Source organism: Lactuca serriola, chromosome 8 (genome assembly GCF_051521515.1).
Source record: "Lactuca serriola cultivar US96UC23 chromosome 8, Lser_US96UC23_V15, whole genome shotgun sequence".
Lineage (NCBI taxonomy): Eukaryota > Viridiplantae > Streptophyta > Magnoliopsida > Asterales > Asteraceae > Lactuca > Lactuca serriola.
In genome coordinates, this window is record NC_136415.1 from 34,674,385 (window position 1) to 34,693,622 (window position 19,238).

Here is a 19,238-nt window from a genome sequence, read left to right on the forward strand (position 1 = left end):
TAGGGGTTAAGTTATGATTATCAACAAGCAACTACGTTTTTGCAAGTTGGTTGACAAGAACGACGTCGAACATTGGAGTTGGTGGCGATCGGCGACGATCGATAGTGTAGATGGATTAGGAATGGTAAACATCAAATACTTGAATGAGAGTTCGGAGGGGATACATTAATAGCTAAGGGAGGAGGTTGGAAGAGGTGAGGTGAAATCTTAAAATCTATTATAACATGTTAAATGGTCTCCAAAGCAAGTGAAAACAGTTTTTAAACTACAAAAATAAATAAATAAATAAATAAATAAAATAAAGGTTTTAAAATTAACATGAAAATTTTGTAGGACTAAACCCAAAAAATAACTAGTTTTCCTCTTTATATATATATATATTTTTTGTTGTCCTACCAAAATGTATTTTTATATTTGTTGCGTTTGAAGGTCACATGCATCTTCAAGACATACTCTTGGCATATGCTTTGCCTCCCTTCTCATATCCATCAAACCAATGCAAAAGTGAGAAACAAAACAAACATATGCTTTCCTTTGAGAATTCAATGTGGGTCACTGAAAATCCCTGTAAAATATGTATTTTTCTGAATGTCTTTGACCATCAAATCATCTGGATTTATACGAGGTCAGTACTTTTTAATGGTTCTATAATTCAATCGTCATTCAATCATTAACCCTTCCCCCTTAGAACCACAGTGAGTGTGTGTTTTTGTGTGTGAAATTGTGAAGAGATGTACTGTTCTTTGGTTACGCTTCCTAGAGCTGCTGATCTTGGATTTTTAACACAATTCTATAGTAAAAATTCATCAATGGTAAAGCAGATTCTTTGATTTCTTAATGTGTTCTTGCCTTTTTCTCCCATTTTTAGGATTGTGGTTCATTTTCTTCATAGCTATTTGTTGCTGTCTGATTTAGGGCCTTAATCAAGATTCTTAGCATTCAGGTTTTGTTAGGGGTTTCTTTTGGGTAAAATCATTGCTTCCTATACCTCGTTTAGGGTTTGATCAGTATTCCTCATTGGCTATCATAATTCTTTCTACTTCTTGATTTAATTAGCTTTCTCTTCAATTTTTAGGATTCGAGTGACGCTTCCAAAACCCGATTTAGGGTTTTAGTCAAGATTTCTCATTTGATTTCTATATTATTTCCCTTCATTTTTGGCATTCGGGTTTTATTTTGTTCATACATAAGTTTGCTGCAAATGGTTACTAATCTGTTTCATATCTTCATTTACTTGTAATTTCAACAATTAGTGCACTACAAAGATGAAATGAAGCTCTTGTTATAATAATCTGTTTGGCTTTTTGAGTTTTTATACTTCGAACTTTTGATTCATATTCATTTGAAGGTCTTGACTCTTGACTTGTCAAAATATTTGAAGAAAAAAAGAACATTAAAACATGTGTGTCTTATATATTATATTCCCTCGTCTAATAATAATCACAATATATGCAGTGTCCTTTTTGGTCATTTTGCTTGACAATTTTTTTGACAGGCTACAAGAAGCAACTTTTATATTGCTCCATCACAGCTAACAAAACTTAGTGTGGGACCCAGAAATCAGAAAGTCAGTTCAAGACTTCCTCATAAGCCAAGATTATCTTCAACTCCAACAAGGGTATGATTGTCTTTTACGTTGTTATCCAGGCTAATTAGAAGACAGTTTATGACAGTTTTTTCTATCCTTTTTATAGCTAAAATGACTTATTTGCCCATTGTCATCACTAACTCTTGTTGATGCTGCTATTAATTTAGGCGAATCATGATTCTGCTGTTGTGACCGATGAGCTTTCACCAATGACAAACATCAAAGCAGAAATGAAAACTCCAAAAATACTGGAGCTCGATCCTGCTTTAGGACCCTACAAAGATCACTTTGAATATAGAATGAAAAGATTTTCAGAACAGAAACTGCTCATTGATCAATATGAAGGAAGTGTTGAAGAATTTGCAAAAGGTAATAATAATACAAAGGGTAGATAAGTCATTTTACGTCTTTCTACTAATCATGATATGCATCAGGTTATTTAAAGTTCGGGCTTAACAGAGAAGATGGAAGCATTGTTTATCGTGAATGGGCACCAGCTGCCGAGTATGTTCTTCACATAATCATTTCACAAAGGGTAGATAGGTAATTTTCCTTAAAATTCTGATCAGGGTTTGCTTTATAAATGATCAGAGAAGCACAATTAGTTGGGGATTTTAATGATTGGGATGGATCGAACCACAAGATGGAAAGAAATGAATTTGGGGTATGGAGCATCAAGATTCCTGATCATGATGGAAACTCATCGATTCCTCATAATTCAAAAGTTAAGTTCAGATTCAAGCACAACAATGGAGTTTGGGTTGATCGAATTCCAGCTTGGATAAAATATGCCACTGTGGACTCCACTAGATTTGCTGCCCCTTACGATGGAGTTCACTGGGACCCACCGCCTTCAGAAAGGTATAAAATCATAGTATCATACCCTACTTCTGTAAGGGTATAAAAGTAATTTGGCCTCTAAGCCCACTGTTGTTGTTTTTTTAATCATGTATGCTGACTTTTACATTAAGATAGTGTTTGGTATGCAATAAGTAAAGTAAAAAGGGAATAGAACATGTTGGTATGTTTTGACAGAGGAATGGAATGTGATTCCTTCTTCTAAACAACATGCTTGAATGACTCATTGCATTCCTTCAAGTCAATCAAACATAATAATGGAATGTAACAACCCATTCCATTATCTTGTTCATTCCATTCCTTCGTGGTTACATTCTAATATACCAACACACACTAAAAAATGGTGAATTCCAATTCCAATGTAGGTATGAATTTAAGTACCCCCGTCCACCAAAACCCAACGCACCACGGATATATGAAGCTCACGTCGGAATGAGTGATTCCGAACCCCGAGTGAATTCCTATCGAGAATTTGCGGACAATGTTTTACCTCGGATTCAAGCCAACAACTATAACACAGTCCAATTAATGGCAATAATGGAGCATTCTTATTACGGATCATTCGGTTATCATGTTACAAACTTTTTCGCTGTAAGTAGTCGATCAGGAACACCCGAAGATCTCAAATACCTAATCGATAAAGCACATGGTTTAGGGTTACGTGTTTTAATGGACGTTGTTCATAGCCACGTCAGCAACAATATAACAGACGGGCTCAACGGGTTCGATGTGGGCCAGCCCACACAAGATTCCTACTTCCATACGGGTCCACGAGGGTATCATTCTTTATGGGATAGTCGGCTTTTCAATTACTCAAATTGGGAAGTTCTTCGTTTCCTTTTATCGAATTTGCGATGGTGGATTGAAGAGTTTAAATTCGATGGGTTTCGGTTTGATGGGATAACTTCAATGCTGTATAATCACCATGGGATTAACTTTGCGTTTACTGGTGATTATAATGAGTATTTTGGTGAATCGATTGATGTTGATGCTGTGGTGTATATGATGCTTGCGAATTGTTTGATTGATTTGTTGTTGCCTGATGCGATTGTGATTGCTGAAGATGTTTCCGGAATGCCTGGACTTGGTAGGCCCGTGGATGAAGGTGGGGTCGGGTTTGATTTTCGATTGGCTATGGGGATTCCTGATAAATGGATCGATTATTTGAAGAATAAGAACGATGATGAGTGGTCAATGGTGGATATTGCTACATGTTTGACTAATCGGAGGTATAATGAGAAATGTGTTGCTTATGCTGAGAGTCATGACCAGGTATAAAGAAAATTACATTTTAATTATGTGGGTCCCATTTACTTATTATGATCAATGAATGCAGTCGATTGTAGGAGATAAAACAATTGCATTTTTGCTTATGGATAATGAAATGTATTCTGGGATGTCTTGTTTGACCGAGGCTTCACCAGCTGTCGACCGTGGCATTGCACTTCACAAGGTTCGATTTTCCCAATTTTGACTTTTTTGGTCAAACCTATTACTTTCCAATAAATTAATTATATATTTTTGGTTTTAGATGATTCATTTTATAACAATGGCATTGGGAGGAGAAGGCTACCTTAATTTCATGGGAAACGAGGTAAGAATACACAGACAACTATTTATAATTTGGAAGATAAAAAAGTATATTTTTTTTTATTCTCTTATGATATATTAATATTTTAAATTGTCTTTTTTATATAGTTTGGTCATCCAGAGTGGATTGATTTCCCAAGATCAGGCAATAATTGGAGTTATGACAAGTGTAGACGCCAATGGGAACTTGTTGATAAAGAGCACTTAAGATACAAGGTTGGATACTTTATATATATATATATATATATATATATATATATATATATATATATATATATATATATATTATAATTTTATATCTACATTTTGTTACAATTAAAATTTAAAAGCATGAGTTTTTGAATGCAGTTCATGAACGCTTTTGATAGAGCTATGAACTTGCTTGATGAAAAATTTTCCTTTCTCTCATCCACCAAGCAGATTGTAAGCAGCACAGATGAAGATGACAAGGTACACCAATTTTTTTTTCGTCTATTTGACTTTTAAGGTCAAACCGATTAATTTTGAAAGTCAATCTATATATATTTTTTTTAAATGGTTCACAGGTTATAGTGTTTGAAAGGGGAGATCTAGTGTTTGTTTTCAATTTCCATGCGGATAAGACGTACGATGGGTATGTAAATCTTTCCCCTCCATTACAAAATTGCAACATTAAAATGTCCAAAATACCCTTTAACAAATCATTGTAAATTGTGATTTGATAGGTACAAGGTTGGTTGCGATTTGCCCGGGAAATATAGAGTTGCTTTAGACAGTGATGCTTGGGAATTCGGTGGGCATGGAAGAGTAATTAAAAATAGCAACTTATTTTAAAAAATCATTTGACATTCAAAGTCAATTATTTGATGTAAATATGGTCAAAGTTTTGTGTTTTGACTTTTTAGGTTGGTCATGATGTGGATCATTTCACTTGGCCTGAAGGAATCCCGGGACTCCCTGAAACGAATTTCAACAACCGTCCGAATTCGTTCAAAGTTCTTTCACCACCAAGGACTTGTGTGGTTAGATCTCTACTTGCATCATCTTTTATAACTATTGTATTAAGAGACTTAATGACCATTTTACCCTTACATTCCTAAAAAAAACATATTTCACAATATGCATCAATTTTTACATGAGAAGAGTTGGGAGGAAAAAATAGGTCAGGACAATTGGTAAAAGGTTATTAGTTTCTTAATAGATTAAGACAAGTTTTTTTTGGCTTAACCCATTAAGTCGTTATGTGCCAAATAAATAAAAAAGAAACAGCCATGTATAGTCTCCTTGATTAAGGGCTTAACTCATTAAGCCCTTTAAATAAAAAAGAAGCAACGCCTTAGCTTGTTCATAGCCATGAATTTTAAATTGATTTATGAAGGTTTATTATCGGGTTGAAGAAGACATTATGGAAGAAGCCAAAGATTATGTTGATGATAGAGATTTAGACGATGTTGAGAAAATCCAAGAAGCAACTCACGAGCAAAGTGGAAATCCCAAAAATACCCTTGAAGAAGAAGAAGAAGAGAGATTAATTTGATGTCATTGTTGCTTTTGAAGAATATTAGCTACATTTTGTACAATATTACTATGTTATTTTACTTATTCCGAATATCCGTATAGTTCATTTATAGAGTAGTGACAACTTTGTAAATGCCTTAATTTCAAACAACCATAAATTTTAAATCGAGAGTTAGAGATCTATAAGCTTTTAATGATGTTCATTATAAGTATCTTTCAAAACTAGCTAAAACTATAATTTTTATATGAGCATAAGTGTTTGGCTAAAATAGCTATAAGCTTTTGAATGTATAAAATGACAAAACATGAAAGATAAAAGCTCTGAAAAGGTATTTGAGGTTGTTTCTGAATTTAAAGTTTTTTGTTTAAAATAAAAGCTTAAAATCTATAACATTTTTCGGTATTTTGAATTTTTTTTCTTAAAATCTAGAAGTTGGTCGCCCTATTTAATTGATTTTTGTTATCTTGTTTCAATTAAATCAAGTGAAATCTAGTATTTCGATATGGTTTTAATTTTAACTTTTTCTTATACTTTCTATTTCTAGTGTTGCTTATAAATGATTGAATATGTTTTCCATTACAATTTACACTATTTTCCTTCTAATTGATCATTGTATTATATGTGCTTTTCTATTCTCTAAGATATGTTCACAATATAACATTATTACAATAAAAGAAATAATTTGTTTGTGAAAATTTACACTTTAAGTTTTAACATATATTGTACGAATTTTACAATACTTATTATCTAAAAACCATTTATAATTTAATTCCCCGGACACAATTTAAGATAAACAGGGACTACCGGCAATGACAACTTATATACAAAGAAATCGAATCACAAACTAATCAAATGAAAAACATCTTAATGATATGAATTATTACTTTTCATTGTAATATTTGGTTGACTCGATAGAATAAAATGAATCAAACATGCTTTTTGTTATTTATAAATAAAAAAGTAAATTATATCATATCGATAAATACATAAAAAAATATTATTTTATAAAAATAAATTTTAATTAGATAAAGGTACGTCGTTACGTTAATTGCATATAATCAGATTTCATTCGTTTAAATTATATGTTAAACGTATTTAACTTTTTTTTTTTTTAAAAACACATCATTTAAAAAAGTATTTAAAAAGAAAAAAATACAAGGAAATCATAAAATAAGATACATATTCTAGATATTTTTGATAAAAATTAATAATTCAATTGAAGTTCTAAATATATGTTTTTTATAAAACAATAGTTTTAATGAAAAGTATTTAAATAAAAGTAATGTATAGTTATAACATATAATCCAACAACCCTAAAATTTGATTAATATTTAATTTAACTAGTAGTTGAATATAAATAAATAATAGATAACTAATGTCAAAGGATATTATATAAAATTTGATAAATAAATTTATTTTATAACTCAAATCCATTATAAAGTATTTGATAATACGTTGAGTTGTGGAGTCGTCTGATTATATATATATATATATATATATATATATATATATATATATATATATATATATATATATATATATATATATATATATATATATGGAAAAGTGAATATACCCTTAAGGGTACCTAAGGTTGTGTACCCTGATTATTAAAACTACGTAGTTTTGATTATTGGGTTAATTTTCTAAATAAAACAAATCCTTAAAAAAAAGTACGTAGGTTTCCTTACGTGATTACATCCCTGATTCGTTCCATATTCAAGAAATCGGATTCAACTAAAATTGACTGGAATCGCAATTCAGAGAGCTGAAAACAAATTACAATGTATTGAAAAAAAAAACAATTGACAAGGAATCGACTACGTGATCATGTTCCTACTTCCCCTGTTTTTTTTCATTCAACGACTTCAAAAGTATGTGACTTTCCTTGATTCTAATCGTTTGTTTTTTATATCAACTAATTATGATGTTTCAAGGTTTGTATTTTTTGTTATTAATTGGAATCGTTTGCAATTCATACACATATATGAAGATTATAAATAGTCCTTAATTTCAATTTTTTTGGTCCTGTGTGCGTGCGGTCTGCAATGTTGCGTTTTTATTTATTTTTTATTTATTTTTTTTTGCTGAAGACACCTCATTAATAAACACAGTTTCATTGTTTATAGCTAGTTTAGGCAATTCGTTATTCTAAAGAGCTAACTTCATGGTGTCATCTAAAGTCTATATTTTAGGGTAACTTGGATGAACTTGATCCAACTTATTGCAAACAATGAAATATTGATAATAAAAAGCAACAAATGAATTGAATATGAAGTCATCGGTTGTAATGTATTTTAACGAATGATTTTTTATGTTCCAAGGTGTAATGTATTTTAATGAATGGTTTTTTTCTGCTCCGATTACATGGAAGCCAATTAAGGTAAATCATATAAATTGTAATTCACATGAATTCATACAAATTTAAATTGACAAGAATTCATACAAATTGCAATTGTTTGTTATTTTGTTTTTTATGTATAATGTTTCCATTATATTCAATATAAAACAATTTGGTGTTAATCTTTTATTTGGAAATATGCATCGTTGTCTATTGCAGACCACAATGAGTGAAGCCGAAGCAACTAATCAAGCTATAGAACCATATATAACCGAAGATAGTGACACAAATGATTACTTGGAAGCAACATATGAATGTGAAAAAACAAATAGTATCGGTGAGAACATTGAATTTGACGAAGATGAAGTTAACAAAGAAAGTATACTTGGAAAGGTTTTTGATACACCCGATGATGCATATACATTTTATAATGATTATTCATTTTTACATGGCTTTGGTATACGTAGAGATGACACAATTAAAAATCCTAAAACAAATGAGCCTTTTCGGAAGATATATGTATGCAACAAAGAAGGTTTCAAAAGGATGGACAAAAATGCTTCAAGTGAAAATGAGAAAAAACGTCGTAGAGATATTAGAACCGGATGTCAAGCAAAGCTTCGAATAACGAGACAGGAGGATGGGAAATGGTTGGTGGACTCATTTAATGACACACACAATCACGACTTGACCATGACACCTACAAAGGTAATGAAGCATCGATCTCATAGCAGTTTTCACCGTTCAATAGAAGGTAAATCTCTTATGGTGCAATTTGGTCAAGCAGGGTTGAAACCTTCTCAGATTAAAAAGGCTGTTAATACAATGAAAACCTCAAATATAGCTGATGTTACTTCAAAGCAATGTGCTGATGTCTTATCTGAGCAACGAAAACAACATAAAGGAAAGGAGTTCTATGGACTTATAAAACATTTTCAAGATAAAACATTAATTGATAGTGACCAATATTTTGTCGTGGATTTTTCTGATGATGGGTATCCTAGAAATATCTTTTGGGCTGATGGTAGATCAAGAGATGCTTATACAAAATTCAGAGATGTTGTTGTTTTTGATGTCACTTATATGACTAACAAGTTCAAGATGCCTTTTGCTCCCTTTACTGGAGTGAATCATCATGGACAGTCTATACTTTTTGGTGGAGCATTGCTTGAAAATGAAAAGGAAGAGACATTTGAATGGTTATTTAAACATTTCCTCAAATGTGTGTTTAATAAGTATCCGAAGGCAATTATAACAGATCAAGACAAAGCAATGGGAAATGCAATAAAAAAAGTGTTTCCGAAGACCCGACATCGTTTCTGTTCATGGCATATCATGAAGCATGAAACCGAGCACCTTCGATCGTATGTTTCCCGTTACAGTGATTTTCAAGAAACGCACAAACAATGGATAAATAGCGACACCGTTGAACAATTTGAAGCAACATGGGAGGTTATGCGTAGTAAGTATGAACTAGAAAGCAATTGTTGGATTAGTGACATGTATAACCAACGTATACATTGGGCTAAACCCTTCTTGAAAGATACTTTCTTTGCTGGTATGACAACAACCGGACGAAGTGAGAGCATCAATTCATTTTTTGATGGATTTGTTAATTCGAGGACCATGTTGAATGAATTTGTTGTACAATACGACAAAGCAGTTGAGTCTCGAAGGGCCGCCGAAGAAGATGAAGACTTCAAGACTATGAACTCGAGGCCGGTCCTTTCTTCAGTGCATCCAATCGAAGCAAAAGCAGGTCAATGTTATACTAGAAAGATGTTTGATACTTTCAAAAAAGAATGGACTGAAGCTATTACCAATTTGACTCATGAGACTATAGGAAAAACTACAGAAGAAAGCACATACCGAGTTGGGCAATTGGATGTTGATAAAAAATATTGGCGCATTGTTACCTTTTGTTCTTTGGATCAAGTCAGCGTCACATGTTCCTGTGCTAAGTATGAGACAAATGGAATTTTATGTAAACATAGCCTATATGTGATGAAGAAGAAGCATGTTAAAGAACTCCCGAGTCACTATATTTTACCACGATGGACCCTTAATGCTAGGTACAAACTGGGTAGTGATAGTATTGGAATCGGAGAAATGAATAATGAAAATGGAGTAAGTGCCTACACACTATGGTGTGTCCGTTCAAATTTTACAAAACTAATTGAACAAGCTAGAGACTCCCCTTCAGAGATACAAAAAGTCAATACGCTATTGATAAGTCTTTTAGATGATCAAACAAATCGAAAGAAATCTATGTCTTTGGAGAATGCATCTCAAGGTTCTTGTATGGGAGCTTCGCAAATAGATATGATGCCACAGTTATATGTCCGTGATCCTCTTGGTCCAACTACTACAAAAGAGCGTCCTAAAATTGCTAGTAGAATCAAGTCTTCTTTAGAAGCCCCTAAAAAACGAACATGCTCTTACTGTCAAGGATTGGGCCATTACGCTACTAGTTGTTTAAAAAGAAAGGTTCTTATTATATTAATTTAATATTCATGATTTACAACTCTAACAATTATATTAACAATTAATTTTTTTTTCATGGATCAGGCGGATGAATCCTTGCAAGATACATAATGATGAGACATGTTGTGACTGTAAGCAAAAGAAAAAGTAGATGCTTCATGACATTCTTTTTTTGGTTAACTACACCTTTTCCATGTTTTACACACAATTGATATGTGAATATTATAGAAGTTATTGATGTTTCTTAACAATTTTAATGTGTTTGAATGAAATTTCTTGATTGTTTATGATTTCTGTGTTTATAACTGAAATTTGGCTGCAACTATTTGTTTATAACGAAAGTATGAGGGTATTTTGTGAAAAAAGGAAAGTATGATGGTATTTGGTGAAAAAAACGGAAGTATGAGGGTATTTTGTGAAAAAACGAAAGTATGATGTTATTTGGTGAAAAAAAACGAAAGGATGAGGGTATTTTATGAAAAAAACGAAAGTATGAGAGTATTTTGTGAAAAAAAACAAAAGTATGAGAGTATTTTGTGAAAAAACGAAAATTTTAGGGTATTTTCTGAAAAAAAAAAACATAGTATGAGGGTATTTTCTGAAAAAACAAAAGTATTAGGGTATTTTGTGAAAAAAAACAAAAGTATGAGAGTATTTTGTGAAAAAACGTAAGTTTTAGGGTATTTTGTGAAAAAAAAACATAGTACGGGGGTATTTTGTGAAAAAACAAAAGTATTAGGGTATTTTGTTAAAAAAAAAGTATGAGAGTATTTTGTGAAAAAAACGTAAGTTTTAGGGTATTTTGTGAAAAAAAAACATAGTGCGAGGGTATTTTGTGAAAAACAAAAGTATTAGGGTATTTTGTGAAAAAAACAAAAGTATGAGAGTATTTTGTGAAAAGACATAAGTTTTAGGGTATTTTGTGAAAAAAAAACATAGTACGAGGGTATTTTGTGAAAAAAACTAAAGTATTAGGGTATTTTGTGAAAAAAGTAAAGTATGTTGTCATTTTGGGCTAAAAATGTAAATTTGCTGCAATTACGGGTTAAAAACGAAAGTATGTTGTCATTTTGGGTTACAAAATGTAAATTTGTTGCAATTATGGGTTAAACACGAAAGTATGTTGTCATTTTGGGTTAAAAATGTAACTTTGTTGGTATCTCAGCTCAATTCACAAAATACATGGTTTATATGCTTTTTGTCAAAACATCTGTAAATATGTTATTTCCATCCATAACACTTGTTGAGCATGCGAAATACCATCTATTATGATCAATAATGAAATACCATTCATGGATGTTTGGTTTATAAAAAATCGCATATATAAATACACAATGAGTAAAGTGACTTGAAATGACAAACAATTATTCTAAAAAATTGCTAACAAACAATTATTCTAAAAAATTGCTAACAAACCATTATTCTAAAAAATCATTATCTTTTTTTCTCTTCAAGGTTCTCTCTTTGAAAATGGCTGATTTCACATTACTTGAGATACCCCCCCCCCATGACATCTTCTATCTTTGCAAGAATAAAACACTCAACTTCTTTGCATTTGGTCTAATTGTTATTTTATGCCCAATATACCTCCTGTAAACAAACAAACAAATGAATACACAAGCAAATGGGAATCAATCGAGGCTTAATCTAGCTGATATCTTCTGGCTTTAAGTTTATCACAAAACCAAATGTTATGTTATGATATTTGTAGAATAAAATGGTGATCCATGTGCATAGTAAAGATAAATCAACAAACATTTCCAAAAATACCCCTAATGTTGGATGAGTTTATAACGTGGCCATAGTAAATGGAAATTTTATTTAACAGATGATAGTGCTTTGAAATTTATTTACTAAAACATTGTGGTCCCACTCTTTTATTCAAAGAAAATAGAAAAATAGAAAATGGGGCATCTTTGATCCCTTCTTCTCTCCGCCATTTCTTTCATTGAATACTTTTCTTTTACTTTTTCCGATCATCTACCTGGCGGCCATCCCTCTTCCTTCTACCTGTGACTATGTTTTTCTCTCTATCACACTATATTTATAACTTATGTACAACTACTCATAGGCCCAATACAAAGGTTAATTAATAGATTACCAAAACAATTCTAATGAGATAAGCATAAGTATTTCAGTGATCTTAAGTGCAATACACCATCTAGACATTTCTTTCGCCCACATAGTACACATATTATTGATTTTTATAAATATTTTTACTATTGTTTAGGAAATACTTTTAAAATTTTTTTAAAAAAGTAAAAGAAATTTGTTCAACCTGAGATAGAAAACAAAAAAAAAAACAGAATTTTTTTCAATAAAAAACTAGAAAAGAAAAAAAATTGCAAGAAATAGCATAGTAAAGATAAATCACAAGCAGCCTGATTTAGATTGAAACATTTGGGAGCTATTATAACATGAAATCATGAATATTGTCATTTACCATTGATGTTAAATAGAGCTATGTTGTTTAAAATTTACCTCTAGAGTTTGAAACGACTGTTTGAGGTATTCCACTTTCGAATCAAAATTGGAAACAAAGAGCATCACCAAGGCTTTCTGTTTAGGAGAGACACGACAACAGATAACAGAGGAACGATTAACTGCCAGCTGCAAGAAATGGTCTCTTATGTCATCCCCCAAAGCAATTTTGTTTACTAAAAGCTACAAAATGTTGAATCATTACCCCTAAGTCGCATTTTTCTACTAGTAACTTTTCTGCCTCAGATTGAATACATAAACCGACTCAATTCAAGTTCATAAATATTCACCTTTGGTTGATTTTTTGATTCGGCGTCCCTGCTCAAACTCAGATGAAACTGCTTCATATCATGCCTAAGCAAAATACAAGCAAATCTAACCCAAAAATTACAGTCAAGTATTTGGATACTCTAACTGGGTCAGGTTAATCCATCTCCGATTCGGGTCCACGGATGTGGAATTATGGGTCTGAACTAGTGCTTTCCTATCACAAAGATTACCGAATTCATCCTTTAAACAAATTGTTGTATGACCAGCAAATGAGACAATGACCCACTTCTCCAATTTTCAAAGCCACCTCATCTTCCAGGAATCTTTGAAACAGCTAAAAGATCACCAGAATGGACATCAACCAGATTGATAACGGTCAGCCACGACTTAGACATCTTCTCAAAAGCCTTGAAAACTACATCCATTGATTCGAGCATTTCATCGAGCACCTTATGTGCACTGTGCACATCGTATCCTCTTCCCCTGTAAGAAAGATGGAATTAGACATCCCTAATTATACATAATGATGATTTGGAGATACATTCTTAAACCAACCCATTATTTCAAACCAATTTAGAAATGATGTAAAGAGTACAGACCCAGTTCACTGAATCAAAAAACTAATCAACTCAACTGATCAGACTATAAATTGAAGATGAGTAGAAGAAATAATACATAAAGAATGGGAATTTGAAGATGGCAAAGTGTTTTATTAACCGAGAATATACCAAATTCCCCAAGTTTGTTGTCGATTTGCTGCGTTGTTGTGACGGAGTAGAGGCTGGGGGGCTGTCTACCTCATCTCGCCGGGCCTGAACATGCCTTGCATCGCAGGTGAGATAGTCGGCGAACAAGTGAAGGGCTTCAACTTATGTGAATGTCAACGTTAGTGTTGGAAGAGACGAAGATGATGTGAAATCAGAAACGTATTTTTGTGTTGATGATTTCTGTCGATTATGGAAATTGTTTTTTTTTTGTTGTCAGAAAAATTAAACCAAGTGATAAAACTACGTAGTATTGAGGAATGGGTACCTAATCTTATATACCCTTAAGGGTATATTCACTTTTCCCATATATATATATATATATATATATATATATATATATATATATATATATATATATATATATATATATATATATATACTTATAAAGCTAGCATTTTTTCTTGAATCTCATGCATTTGAAACCCCCTTTTTTAACTTTCTCAAACCACATTCATTTGAAACCCTTTTTTTTAAACTAATGCAACTCAAAAGTTTTCTTAATTATGATTTAACACTCAAAAGTTTTATAACTTATATTATGTTTAATTAGCATTTTGTAAAAATTTTACTATAAAAAGGCCAATCTTTTGTTTCTTTTGTGTTATATAAAATCTTACATGTAAGAAGGATTTGAAGATATTGTGATATAAAAGTTTTCATATAGTTGAAGCATTCACGATCCAAATATGATGATTTGAAGAAATAGGTAATGTCGCATCGATGGTAATTGTAATATGATTTTTCCTTTCAACCAAAACAAATGAAACATTTCTATTCTTTCTTTATATTCAGTTTCTCGTTTAATCTTTATATGTGATTTGTGTGTATTACTCAATCTTGAATGTGACTCTCCAAAGATAAATGTTTTGCTTGTAATATCTTTCTGATTCTTCTTTTTTAAGAAAAATATTTTGAATGCAGGTTAGTGAAGAATTGTCATCAAGTTTCTATGGTTGAATGGTGTTAGATGAAGAAAGAATATTCATAAAATGGATATAGGTGTTTTTGTTTGAGCAAAGTTGACGAGTGTTAGTTTTTTCTTTTGATTTAAATGTATGTTTATGCAACATCTTTATTTATATATTCAACCACCAATTGCTCTTATTTATTTGATTGTAGTTTTTCTATTTTGATTATGTTTATTTTATATTATTTTTTTGTTGGGTTATCCTACACAACATATTTAAATGACAATATTTAAAAGATAACATAATTTTGAACATTTAATATGTAATTATGATAGGCTTATCATGATACGTTCTTCATATGAAAGTAATTTATCCATATTACTACCATAAGAATTACATATGACATTTACGAATATATATATATATATATATATATATATATGTGTGTGTGTGTGTGTGTGTGTGATTTGTTTAACATGTATATGCACATATGTATGTTATAAATTTATAATTAAATATCTTTATGTTTAATAATTGAAGAGATTAAAATGATGCATCAAAACCAATTATTAAGAAGGATATAATAATAATAATAATAATAATAATAATAATAATAATAATAATAATAATAATAATAATAATAATAATAATAATAAATATACATTTTCAAGTACCGCATTCATTTGAAACTCACACTACAACTCAAGAGTTTTCTAATTTATGTATATTAATTAGTTAAAACTCAAGAGTTTTTAACTTATGATTATTAATTAGTAATCACTAATAACTTTTTATTTTCCTTTCTTTTATAAGGTTGTAAAGTTTTGCTCATTAAAAACATTAATGTATTTGAAGAGATTTATGATTTAAATATGAAGAGTTAATATAAATGTTATAATATATGTTTTAGTATTTTTATGTTATTAAAAGTTATAGTGTTTATTTTTTATATTTTTTATTATTCGTTGTATATATATCTTTTTTTTAATACAAATGTTATAATAAATGTTTTTTCTATTTTTATGTTACTAAAAATTGCAGTTCATATTTTTGTTCATGCGTTTTGTTATCCGTTATATTATCATTCATTTGATATATAATTTATACAATTTTAAACGGTTTATAAAATTATCAAATAATTGTATATATCACAATGACTTAAAAGTTAAACTATAATGTTTAATAAAACTAATATGTTAACTATATGTTTGCTTTACTACTAACATTTTGTTTCAAAGTAGAAATATTAAATAATAATTTGGTAAAAGTTATTATTTTAACTATATAATTATATTCTCGTGCAACGCGCGAGGATTCACCTAGTATATATATATATATATATATATATATATATATATATATATATATATATATATATATATATATATATATATATATATATATATATATATGATTGTTCCCTTTTATCTTTATGAGTCTTGTGTACCGCTCTAGGAAGAGGCATTTTTGGGTTCCCCCTTAGGCAGCTTTAAAGTCGGAAGTGAATTAAACCGTGGAGACAACGTAATTTTATTTAGTCAGTTGATGTATCATAACTACATTAACCGTGGCAACACATAATCTTTTAGACTGTTATGTGTGGGCAATATGTTATTACACGTTACCATATCCAAAAGGTGTCATGTCAGCATCCTATTCATACATGGGTGTTATAAAACCCAAGGTAGGCAATATGTTATTACATGTTACCCCACCCAAAATGTGTAATGTCAGCATCCTACTCATACATGGGTGTTATAAAACCCAAGATAACACCAATTATTTTCTATTTTTTTAAAAAAAATTATGTTTTTTTTTTCTATATTTCGAATTTGTTTTTTTTTTTTTTAATTTATTTATATTTATCATATAACTTAAATCATAAATTAAAAATAACATTTGAAAAGTAAAAATAAAATTTTAATAAATCTTAAATTAAAAACAACATTAAAAAAAGTACAACAAAACACAAAAAAAACATTTAAAAACCTAAAAAAAATGATAAAACCTACATTTTCTGGCCTAAAACTATTCATCTTCATCTTCGTGACCAACATAGATGTAATCCGCCAAGTATTCACGGAGTTGCTTGTGTTTTCGTTGATCTTGAATATCAACGACTCTATGTAAATATTCTAATGTCCCTGGTTGAAATTGCACACGTCTTGGTTTCGTAGGCGAATACGTTGCAATATTGCGTTCTTTATCTTCGACAACCATGTTATACATTATGATACACGCATACATGATATATCGTAGAGTATCTAACTCATAAGGTCTCGCCGCATGTTCAACTATGTGTCATTTTGATTTCAAAACCCCAAAATCACGTTCAACGTCCTTACGTGCTCCTTCTTGTCGTCTCTTGAAATATTTATCCCTTGGGTCTATTGGGTGTCGAAACGCCTTCACAAACGTTGAATATTGTGGATATATTCTGTTTATAAGGTAATACCCAAACTTATATTCATTTTCATTCACTGTGAAAGGAGCATCCGGGGCTTTTCCTGACAAAAGATCGTCAAATATTAGTGATTGATCGAGAACGTTGACGTCGTTGTTAGAACCCGCAACCCTGAAAAAAGCATGTCAAATCCATAAATCTTGTGAAGCAATAGCCTCTAATACCAACGAAGGCGCTCCATGATGATCGCTCGAATACTGGACTTTCCATGCCACGGGGCAATTTCTCCATTTCCAGTGTGTGCAATCAATGCTCCCAAACATACCCGGAAAACAATGTCTTTCTTCATGCGCCGCATATAATTGTTGCATATCATGCAACGAAGGTTTGCGCAAGTATTGGTCGCCGAAGGTTTCGACAACATCTCTTGACAATAAATACAAACTTTATCGTGCGGTCCTCTCAGACATTCCCATATAATCGTCAATAGAATCGGGCGACTCCCCCATTACCATAAGTTTAATTGCAGCAACATATTTTTGCAACCTTGTGAAGCCTCGTTTGCCTCTAGCATCATATCTCAATTGAAAAAATTCATACTTAAATAAATATTAAAGATGTAAAAATTGTATTTATTTTATCTAAAAGTGACATTTTATAAATTATAAAAGTTGAAACAAATGATACCTTGCTTCCATAGCGTTGGCTATCTTTTCAAACACATTTTTTCGCAAACGAAATCTTCTTTTGAAATCGTTTGGCTGGTAGACACAATTTTCCGCAAAATAATTGTTAACTAGTTGTCTATGCCCTTCCTCACGGTCTCTATTTAAGGTCGCACGTCGCGTGAGTAGTGGAGCTAGATCTGGTTGTAGTAGGCTGTCTGTATAATACCGGTACATCATACTCACGAACAAATCGTCTTCGTCGTTATCATTGTTGTACGGATGGGCCGAATAAAATTGATCCATATTTTGGTTTTGAAATATTGAAAGAAATATGTAGAGAAGTATGTGTTTTGTAGGTAAAAATAATATAGATTATGTGATAGTATATATAAAACTTTATTTTTTTTATGTTACTGTTTGAAACAAACGGTTGAAATTATGGACGTTGAATAAAAACACAAGCAAAATCGCGACGTTATCTCCCGTGTTCACCATAACGCATCATAACATAACACCTAATAACGGCTAGAGGGGGTGTTCCTCCCGTTATGGCGTCGTTATTAGGTGTCATGTCACCTATAACGGGGCTTCCCGTTGCCCACACCCGTCTCACTTATTGTTCTTTTCTTCGCATTTTATTTGTCCTACGTGTCATAATTAAAGCCTCACATAACAAACATCTTTCATGTTTTCAAATCTACAACGTTAGTTAAGTCCCTTAATAAAAGACTTGGACAAATAAATTATAATTAAATACTTATGATATATTTTACGTGTGACTACATTGTGAACCAACTTAAATCCATTACTATCTTTAATACATATTAATTAATGAACGGTCGTGCTTAAATTAAAATAGTTCCAAAAATGTTAGATTTTCAAAGATTATATTCCCACATAATTTATCGATTTGAGTTAACATTTTTCTATATTATTAAATATCCACTACTAGAAAACATAGTGTTTTGCTACGTAAAATAGCTTCGGAATGATGGGTTTTGGCTATAAGAACATCCTATGTGCTCATACAAACCCTAATGCTTGGATCTAGATTTCTCTATTGTACATGCAAGTTATCCAAGACTATAAACCCTAGATCTAGCATATGATAAACAATATAACATATAAATTAGGGTTTAGATCATACCTTGATTGTTATGTAGCAATAACAATCACAATTCCTTCTTGTATTGACTTTAGAAAGCTTAGAGTCACAAATGTCACTCCTCTAATGGTTCACAAACACCAAGAGCAAGAGGATGAAGAGGAGAAGAGAAGGAGGCTGCCCAAAACGTGTGGAAACCCTAGAAGGAAACTTTTCCACGTTTTTGGGGCATAAGGGTTCTTTAAATAGTGAGGCTATTAGGGTTATCAAACTAGG

The 19,238-nt window shown here is 31.2% G+C and overlaps 3 protein-coding genes across 4 annotated transcripts; 2 read left to right on the plus strand and 1 right to left on the minus strand.

Annotated features, from left to right (window-relative positions):
* Positions 1-472: 472 nt before the first annotated feature.
* On the plus strand, positions 473-5,736 carry LOC145066301 (1,4-alpha-glucan-branching enzyme-like). Of its 2 annotated transcripts, none has more exons than XM_079013520.1 (14): positions 473-625; positions 1,496-1,618; positions 1,756-1,957; positions 2,023-2,092; positions 2,180-2,449; positions 2,812-3,718; positions 3,783-3,899; positions 3,978-4,040; positions 4,145-4,252; positions 4,385-4,486; positions 4,582-4,649; positions 4,741-4,822; positions 4,921-5,037; positions 5,394-5,736. In XM_079013520.1, exons 3-14 carry the CDS (start codon positions 1,798-1,800, stop codon positions 5,550-5,552), a joined length of 2,223 nt encoding a protein of 740 aa, XP_078869646.1. In that variant the 5' UTR covers positions 473-625; positions 1,496-1,618; positions 1,756-1,797; the 3' UTR covers positions 5,553-5,736. The 2 variants fall into 2 exon arrangements, with proteins under 2 accessions (XP_078869646.1, XP_078869645.1); XM_079013519.1 differs by lacking the exon at positions 473-625 and adding an exon at positions 654-812.
* A 2,364-nt stretch (positions 5,737-8,100) lies between these two features.
* LOC145066783 (protein FAR1-RELATED SEQUENCE 5-like) lies at positions 8,101-10,470 on the plus strand. Its single transcript, XM_079014056.1, has 2 exons — positions 8,101-10,362; positions 10,444-10,470. Exons 1-2 carry the CDS (start codon positions 8,101-8,103, stop codon positions 10,468-10,470), a joined length of 2,289 nt encoding a protein of 762 aa, XP_078870182.1.
* A 6,616-nt stretch (positions 10,471-17,086) lies between these two features.
* On the minus strand, positions 17,087-17,538 carry LOC145066784 (uncharacterized). The gene is made up of 2 exons (XM_079014057.1): positions 17,414-17,538; positions 17,087-17,360 (listed from the first exon to the last, which is right to left on the minus strand). The coding sequence occupies exons 1-2, from the start codon at positions 17,536-17,538 to the stop codon at positions 17,087-17,089; spliced, it is 399 nt and encodes a 132-aa protein (XP_078870183.1).
* Between the last annotated feature and the right edge of the window lie 1,700 nt (positions 17,539-19,238).

Coding starts and splice junctions, on each gene's coding strand:
- LOC145066783 (XM_079014056.1), top strand. CDS start 8,101: ATGAGTGAAGCCGAAGCAACTAATCAAGCTATAGAACCATATATAACC. Junction 10,363..10,443: donor CTAGTTGTTTAAAAAGAAAG/GTTCTTATTATA, acceptor TTCATGGATCAG/GCGGATGAATCCTTGCAAGA.
- LOC145066301 (XM_079013519.1), top strand. CDS start 732: ATGTACTGTTCTTTGGTTACGCTTCCTAGAGCTGCTGATCTTGGATTT. Junction 813..1,495: donor ATAGTAAAAATTCATCAATG/GTAAAGCAGATT, acceptor TTTTTTTGACAG/GCTACAAGAAGCAACTTTTA. Junction 3,900..3,977: donor GTGGCATTGCACTTCACAAG/GTTCGATTTTCC, acceptor TTTTGGTTTTAG/ATGATTCATTTTATAACAAT.
- LOC145066784 (XM_079014057.1), bottom strand. CDS start 17,538: ATGAAGAAAGACATTGTTTTCCGGGTATGTTTGGGAGCATTGATTGCA. Junction 17,361..17,413: donor ATCATGGAGCGCCTTCGTTG/GTATTAGAGGCT, acceptor TGCTTTTTTCAG/GGTTGCGGGTTCTAACAACG.